This window comes from Gymnoscopelus braueri, assembly GCF_963280865.1.
Source record: "Gymnoscopelus braueri genome assembly, chromosome: 7".
NCBI lineage: Eukaryota > Metazoa > Chordata > Actinopteri > Myctophiformes > Myctophidae > Gymnoscopelus > Gymnoscopelus braueri.
Genome location: NC_137608.1, coordinates 57394756 through 57403357, shown reverse-complemented (window position 1 = coordinate 57403357; position 8602 = coordinate 57394756). Strand labels below are relative to the sequence as shown.

The following is an 8602-nucleotide window of genomic DNA, read 5'->3' as shown; positions in this document are numbered from 1 at the left end:
AATATTTGTAAAATGTCATATTTAAGCGACTTTACAGGAAAAACAAGCCCAAAGTCGCTTATTAATCAGGCAGACCTGGCAACACCGGTCTCATGTGTAGTCTTTGATGTCTTCCGGTTCCTAGGGGTCCTAGTGGACGGTCAGGACTGTCCTTCCACATGCCTGCACCGACCCACCACCATGAATAAACATATAAATATTATCTTAACCTCAATAAAAACACACACAGGGTTTATAACAGATCTCAACATGTAGATGATATAAAAACCAACAATAATAAATAATAACATGGTTTATTAAAGTGTTTTATGATCAGGCATGTGTGAGGACAGCTCTGATGAGCGGTGACCTCTACCAGCCGGAGCGGGAGGACCCCGGAAAACCTCAGATCTACATAGTTAGATGAGCTGTGCTGTGAGCGCGTTGAGAGCTTGTAGATCTGCGCTCTGCCCTGCTAGGCTGCAGGGTTAGGAAGGAGAGAGAGGAGAGGAGAGGATCTACTAGCTGTACTGTAGAGGATCTATTGATCTAGATCTACAGATCCACCAGGTGACAGATTAGAGATAACAGAGCAGATATAATGGAGGATTTAACAGAGGGGTGAGAGACCTCCACACACACAGCCTCTCTCTCTCTCTATGCAGGGTGAGAGACCTCCACTCACACAGCCTCTCTCTCTCTCTATGCTGGGTGAGAGACCTCCACACACACAGCCTCTCTCTCTCTCTATGCTGGGTGAGAGACCTCCACACACACAGCCTCTCTCTCTCTCTCTATGCAGGGTGAGAGACCTCCACTCACACAGCCTCTCTCTCCTGCAGGCAGCGGGCTGACAGCAGAGCCTCAGCCCGGACACAGTGACTCTGACCCGGCTTCAGGTTGTTCCTCCTCCCGCTGATCCTCCTCCTCTCCTCTCCTCTCTCCTCTTCTCCTCTCCTCCTGATACACATCCAACATGGTGAGTCTATGTGTTTATATGTATAGTATGTATTAGTGTGTTAGTGTATTAGTGTGTTAGTGTATTAGTGTATTAGTGTGTTGGTGTGTTAGTGTATCAGTGTGTAGTATCTGTGCTACATGTTGTGTTCACAGTGTTTTATTCTCATGACTTTAAAGCTTCACTGGATTGAATGGAGCTCCATGTTGTTTAGCTAACATGCTAACATGCTAACTGACACTGTGTGTGTGTGTGTGTGTGTGTGTGTGTGTGTGTGTGTGTGTGTGTGTGTGTGTGTGTGTGTGTGTGTGTGTGTGTGTGTGTGTGTGTGTGTGTGTGTGTGTGTCTACGTCCCAGAAAGTATCAAATCTACAAGCTCACAGTGAGCTGTTGTTATAGTTGTGATATAACTATAACAGACAGACAGACAGACAGAGACAGACAGTAAGAGACAGACAGACAGTAAGAGACAGACAGACAGACAGACAGTAAGAGACAGACAGTAAGAGACAGACAGACAGTAAGAGACAGACAGACAGACAGACAGTAAGAGACAGACAGACAGTAACAGACAGACAGACAGACAGACAGACAGACAGACAGACAGACAGTAACAGACAGACAGACAGTAAGAGACAGACAGACAGTAAGAGACAGACAGACAGTAAGAGACAGACAGACAGACAGACAGACAGTAAGAGACAGACAGACAGTAAGAGACAGACAGACAGTAAGAGACAGACAGACAGACAGACAGACAGTAAGAGACAGACAGACAGTAAGAGACAGACAGACAGACAGACAGACAGACAGTAAGAGACAGACAGACAGACAGACAGACAGTAAGAGACAGACAGTAAGAGACAGACAGACAGACAGACAGACAGACAGACAGACAGACAGACAGTAAGAGACAGACAGACAGACAGACAGTAAGAGACAGACAGACAGACAGACAGACAGACAGACAGACAGTAAGAGACAGACAGACAGACAGACAGACAGACAGACAGACAGACAGTAAGAGACAGACAGACAGTAAGAGACAGACAGACAGTAAGAGACAGACAGACAGACAGACAGACAGACAGACAGACAGTTTAAATGGCTCATAATAATGTAATAACCTCACTAATTAATAATGTTATTATTATCACTACATGATGTGAATTCACCACGTTTTTATGAATTAGATAAGTATTGATGCATATTAGATGCAACCATTCACTGTGCGTGTGCGTGCGTGCGTTTATTTGTGTGTGGTTAATCAGTGTCTTTGAAACAAGGGGTGTGTGTTTATTTGTGTGTGGTTGATGTGTGTTTGTGGGTGTTTGTTTGGTTCAGATCTGTGATAAGGTGTGTGTGTGTGGGGGGGGGGGGGGGGGGTCCTCAGAGGATTCTACTATCAAGGAGTCAAACTATGTTCACTTGTATTTTAAGGACAGGAATTAATTTAGTTTAGAGTTTGTGTCGGGAGTGTAGAACCTTGATGTGTGTTTTAGGTCATTACACATTACAAGTACTTAGACAGAGGAGTAGACAGACAGAGTCAGTGGTAGTAGTCAGGGGATATTAGCAGAAAGATTTCCAATCTTGGAATAAATTCCTTACCAAAACAAATCTTCACCAATGTGTTTGTAAAGGTGTCTAGTAACACATCTCACAAAGACTGAAATTCAGTTTCCCTAGGAGAATTTTTGACAGCTGCTGAAAGTTGGGGTACCCACCATTTGCACCAAAACCACTCCTTGGGCTAAAAACGGCCATAGCCATCCTTGTCCAGGTATACCTTGTGTGTAAAAAGCCCATTGAGATTGGGCTGTTTTTAGCCCAAGGAGTGGTTTTGGTGCAAAACAAATGCTTGCAATGGATTCAGAATCATAAAAACACCCTAGTTTGACCCCTCACATGCTACTTAAAACAGAAATAAAATTTGATCTTTTTTGCCCTGCATGGAAATGCAGGGAAATGGTGGGTACCCCAACTTTCAGCAGCTGTCAAAAATTCTCCTAGGGAAACTGAATTTCAGTCTTTGTGAGATGTGTTACTAGACACCTTTACAAACACATTGGTGAAGATTTGTTTTGGTAAGGAATTTATTCCAAGATTGGAAATCTTTCTGCTAATATCCCCTGACTATAGACAGACAGAGGAGTAGACAGACAGAGGAGTAGACAGACAGACAGGTATATCTGGACACTGATCTTCTGAGGCTCTTATAGAACAGATCTTAAAGACCAGACCCATTGACAGTTGTACTCCTTTTGGACCTCTTTTGCCTAAAGTTTTTAGGCATATGTTCTTTTTTTGTTTTACTATTTTGAAAAACATATTATTAATAGTTCAAATAGTCGATCTACAAGCTCACAGCGTGTCGCTGTAGATCGTCTATTTGAACTATTTTAAACAATACCTAAAAAGTTAAAGCATAATGCGTAAGGCTTCTACCTTGAGCCGTCCACTGATCTACAGACTATAGCAGACTATAGCTCAGTGAGTCCTAGTAGAAGGTCTTATTAGTCTGTTTTTAGATCTGTAGTTTTGATTTGAGTGACATTGAGACGTTAGTGAACCATGAGGTCAGCGTAGTGGACATGACATTGAATGAATGAGGGCTCAATGCTGCTGATGATCTTCTTCTTTTCTCTACACCAAAGCTCTTCTAAATCTGATCTACAAGCTCACAATGCGTTGTGGTGAGCCTAAGAGACATGTGTAGAATACTTTAACATACTGTTGGTCTGGGAAATGGATGCATATTAAATCTGTGTTGATAAATATGACTGTGTTGTCAGGCAGAAACCAACTTTTATATGTTTAATAAATCAGTGCTATTGAACACCCTTTATGTCTGTGTGTGGGCTGTTCAATAACGCTGATTTATAAACCCACACACAGACGTAAAGGCTGTTCAATAACACTGATTTATAAACCCACACAGCGGTAAAGGACGTATACATGCAGATAGACTTGGCGTTAATCACTCAACAGCTCTACAACTAGACATCAGAACATCAAAGCTACACCACATATTATTAATGATACAGGTTCCATGCAAACATGGAACCAACTTACACCAAATACACTTAAAATGTAAACAATATATACTAAACATCATCCATAACTACACAATATATGTGATTGCACTACAAGAGTTTATTACTCAAAATAACTATTGTCAACTCAATGCACATTGTCTTACCAGCTTAAACATGCCTGGTGGTTCATAGTCATATGGTTCAATAAAATATATATAATATTAATATGTTAGACCCTAGAAAACTCTACAGTTGGTTTCTGCCTGACAGATATAATTTAGTTAAAACGCTTGTAGCCTTTAACACAGTTTGAGGTCATTGTTGTTGTTTTCTGTGTTTATCTTTGTGTTTACATACTTCTCTTTATTCTTTATTATGTCTTTAGTAAAGACACTATGGTCTATAATGATAGTCTGTAAGGAAAGCACCTGAAGCACCTAAACGTGCTGCTATATAAACACATGACTTCACTTCACTAGCATAAACAATACCTTCATATTTACTGTAAACACTTAGAGCTGTGTGTGTGTGTGTGTGTGTGTGTGTGTGTGTGTGTGTGTGTGTGTGTGTGTGTGTGTGTGTGTGTGTGTGTGTGTGTGTGTGTGTGTGTGTGTGTGTGTGTGTGTGTGTGTGTGTGTGTGTGAAGACACTACATACATGCATGTTAATCCATTCATTCTGGGAACACATCTGTGTCATTTTACATTTCTTTGGTTGTTTAAAAATAGCAGATCTACAAGTGAGTATTTTGGGGAGAGCATTCCACAGGGTGTGGGGGGCAGCTAAAGCAAAAGCTCCATCGCCCCAGGTACAGTACTTGGTCCTGGGGACCCCCAGGTACAGTACTTGGTCCTGGGGACCCCCAGGAGGTTGGTGTCACCAGACCTGATGTTCTGTAGTTTTAGTGCCAGAAGAATGAAACACCAGCGTGTCACAACATGCACATGCAGTCGTTTCCTAATATTTTGGATTAGGATTTAAGCCCCAGTAGAAATGAAAGTGAAAACTACAGTTAAGGTCCTTGCACACTGGTGCGTCTTTTCGTTGCGTTTTATTTTTTTTCATTGTTTTTTCAATTTTTTTCATTGTTGTAAAAAAAACGCAACGAAAAGACGCACCAGTGTGCAAGGACCTTAACTGCTGGTTGAGTTTACAATTCACCCAGAAAATCCACATAAACATGATATGATATAAATATGATATAAGAATGAAGAACTAGCCCCTCCCCCTGACAATGAATGTCTTCTCCATGTATCCACCTGTTAACCGGAGTCCCCCAAGGTTCTACACTAGGCCCCCTGCTGTTTTCACTGGACAGACACACTAATATCATCACTGAATACAGACAGTGTTCACCCCAGAACATGAATACAGACAGTGTTCAATCCAGAACATGGACCAAGTGACAGAACCAACTGGACTGTATGTCCACTTGTCTTAAACATTATAACTAACATGTGTCTATGTAAAGTCCAGACAAAGGTCGTATGAAGGTCATGGTGTTGCCTGATCTTCAGAAACTCTTACAAGGTTAAAGAGCCAAACCTTGTAATCACTGAGCAAACATTTAGACTCTAAACGTTGTTATTGACTCTATGACCCTGTTACTCTATGTTACTATGTTACTATGTACTGTTACTCTATACTAGTTCAAAAAGCCAATCTACAAGCTCACAACGTGTCGATGTAGATCTGCTAGTTGAACTATTTGAAAATGTTTTTCAAAATAGTAAAAAATGGCAAAGAAGTTTAGGGATAATGGGTAAGGAGAGGGATAATGGGTAAGGAGAGGGATAATGGGTAAGGAGAGGGATAATGGGTAAGGAGAGGGATAATGGGTAAGGCGGCGCCCAGAATAGGGCCCAAACATTGATGCTGAATTATGTTCGCATAATTTGTTCACTCACATGGCTCCTCCTCCTTTCTGTTTCCCAGGGTGTGATTGGTGTGCAGCTGGTGGTTACCATGGTGATGGCCAGTGTCATTTCTAAAATCATTCCTCATTATTCCTTCGCAAGATGGCTGCTGTGCAGCGGAAGGTAATTATGACTCAATGTCCTTTATTTATAAAACCAACTCTAAAGAAATAATGCTTTAGTTATGGATTCAGTCTGTGATGTCATATCCTACACTGTGATGTCATATCCTACACTGTGATGTCATATCCTACACTGTGATGTCATATCCTACACTGTGGTGTCATATCCTACACTGTGATGTCATATCCTACACTGTGATGTCATATCCTACACTGTGATGTCATATCCTACACTGTGATGTCATATCCTACACTGTGATGTCATATCCTACACTGTGATGTCATATCCTACACTGTGATGTCATATCCTACACTGTGATGTCATATCCTACACTGTGGTGTCATATCCTACACTGTGATGTCATATCCTACACTGTGATGTCATTTCCTACACTGTGATGTCATTTCCTGTGCAGTCTCCACTGGTACCAGCATCCTACAGATGAGGAGTTGAGGACTTTAGCTGGAAAACAACACAAAGGACAGAAGAAGAAAGACAGGTGAGTGAGTGTGTGGTGAGTGACGGCCCACAATGGTCCCTGAGCCGTCAGTCTGTCACCCCGTTGTCTTTGAAATCAAGGGTCCCCAACGATTTCAGGCCGGGACTCGGGAATTGTGGGTAATTATTTTAAATGATTAAAATGAGCTGAAAACTGTTATTTTGGGGTGGGAGCATTTACATTAACCCATTAAGTGCCAGAGGTATTTTCATATTTTTGAAAATACCGTGTTTTTTCGTTTACTTTTTTCATTTATTGTCTCCGCCAGGCCGAAGGCATGGTGGAGAGTAGGTTTTACCCTCCGTCCGTCCGTGTGTCCGTCCGGCTCCATATATGGATATGACTGACACCTCTATTACAACTTCCTGACCTGGCGGAGACCTGTGCTTAGTTTTATTTTATTTATTTATTGTATTGATTTGTTTTCATTTTCCAAAAAATATATTAAAAATAACTGAAAAAAGTAATGGAAAAAACACGCCCCCCCCCCTCGCGTATTAAGAGGCCAGGGTGAGTCACCAGAACCAAGGACAGTGTTTTTGAGGAATTTAACATGTTAAAAATTGAGTTTGAAGTTATAATGTCTGACTAATAATGACTCTGTGCTCTCCTAAAGAAAAGTAAAGAAACCAGATGAGGAAGAGCTCACTATAAAATACAAAAAAAAATAGAAATAATGCTGCTATTTTAATCTGCTATTTTCGTATAAATCAGGCATTACATCATGGCTCGCCAACACGTTTTTGTCCACTAAAATCCTATGATATTTAATCAACTAAAACTAGACTAAAACAAGATATCAGATGACTAAAATGTGACTAAAATATGACTAAAATATGACTAAAACTAAATGGAATTGTATTCAAAGGACGATGACAAAATGAACACTGATAGTAAGATAATAATCAAAATGAACACTGATAGTAAGATAATAATCAAAATGAACACTGATAGTAAGATAATAATCAAAATGAAGGAATTTATTTAGTGGAACCACCATCTTTTTATTTTTTTAAATACTATTTGAGTCAGTTTTCATCTTTACGTCTTCAAAGAGGTCAAAGGTCAAACTTTGATTCTGAGAAATGATTCCTCCTCCAGACAGACAGACAGACAGACAGACAGACAGACAGACAGACAATATGTTGCCACATGCATTGAGTGTTTTATGGTGTTCTCTAAAACTTGACTTCAACTAAAAGTTAATCCTTACTGTGTGTGTGTGTGTGTGTGTGTGTGTGGCTGGGGGACTGTGTGTGTGTGTGTGTGTGTGTGGGGGGGGGACTAATCCTCCTTGTCAAAGACATAGCGCTGTCGTTGTGCCAGCCTCGTGGCGCCTCCTTTTGTTGCCCGAATGCCGCACACACAGGGAAGCTGTCTGAGCCTTCTCTAAAACACACGTCCTAGACTCTTCTCTCTTCTCTAAAACACCCTGGACAACGCTCCACACGTCCTAGACTCTTCTCTCTTCTCTAAAACACTCTGGACAACGCTCCACACGTCCTAGACTCTTCTCTCTTCTCTAAAACACCCTGGACAACGCTCCACACGTCCTAGACTCTTCTCTCTTCTCTAAAACACCCTGGACAACGCTCCACACGTCCTAGACTCTTCTCTCTTCTCTAAAACACCCTGGACAACGCTCCACACGTCCTAGACTCTTCTCTCTTCTCTAAAACACCCCGGACAACGCTCCACACGTCCTAGACTCTCCTCTCTTCTCTAAAACACCCCGGACAACGCTCCACACGTCCTAGACTCTTCTCTCTTCTCTAAAACACTCTGGACAACGCTCCACACGTCCTAGACTCTTCTCTCTTCTCTAAAACACCCTGGACAAAGCTCCACACGTCCTAGACTCTTCTCTCTTCTCTAAAACACCCTGGACAACGCTCCACACGTCCTAGACTCTTCTCTCTTCTCTAAAACACCCTGGACAACGCTCCACACGTCCTAGACTCTTCTCTCTTCTCTAAAACACCCTGGACAACGGTCTACACGTCCTAGATTTTTCTCACACATTCCCACTAGGCCGAGGAAGAAATGCCATCCTTTTCACATTGGCCTGTTATAGCGTCACCAGCAGGTC

At 41.7% G+C, this 8602-nt stretch overlaps 1 protein-coding gene and 1 long non-coding RNA gene across 2 annotated transcripts in view; one reads left to right on the top strand and one right to left on the bottom strand.

Annotated features, from left to right (window-relative positions):
- The first annotated feature begins 500 nt into the window (after nucleotides 1–500).
- Nucleotides 501–8602, top strand: part of tmem161b (transmembrane protein 161B) — a 23260-nt gene continuing 15158 nt past the window's right edge. Inside the window, exons 1-4 of the mRNA XM_080432096.1 lie at nucleotides 501–735; nucleotides 822–958; nucleotides 5911–6014; nucleotides 6430–6513. Of these exons, the coding sequence (XP_080288222.1) occupies nucleotides 956–958; nucleotides 5911–6014; nucleotides 6430–6513 (191 nt within the window). The 5' untranslated portion in view covers nucleotides 501–735; nucleotides 822–955. The remainder of the gene's footprint in view (nucleotides 736–821; nucleotides 959–5910; nucleotides 6015–6429; nucleotides 6514–8602) is intronic.
- LOC308087885 lies at nucleotides 540–6007 on the bottom strand. Its single transcript, XR_013933371.1, has 3 exons — nucleotides 5883–6007; nucleotides 745–913; nucleotides 540–609 (listed from the first exon to the last, which is right to left on the bottom strand). It is a non-coding gene; the product is annotated as an uncharacterized lncRNA (long non-coding RNA).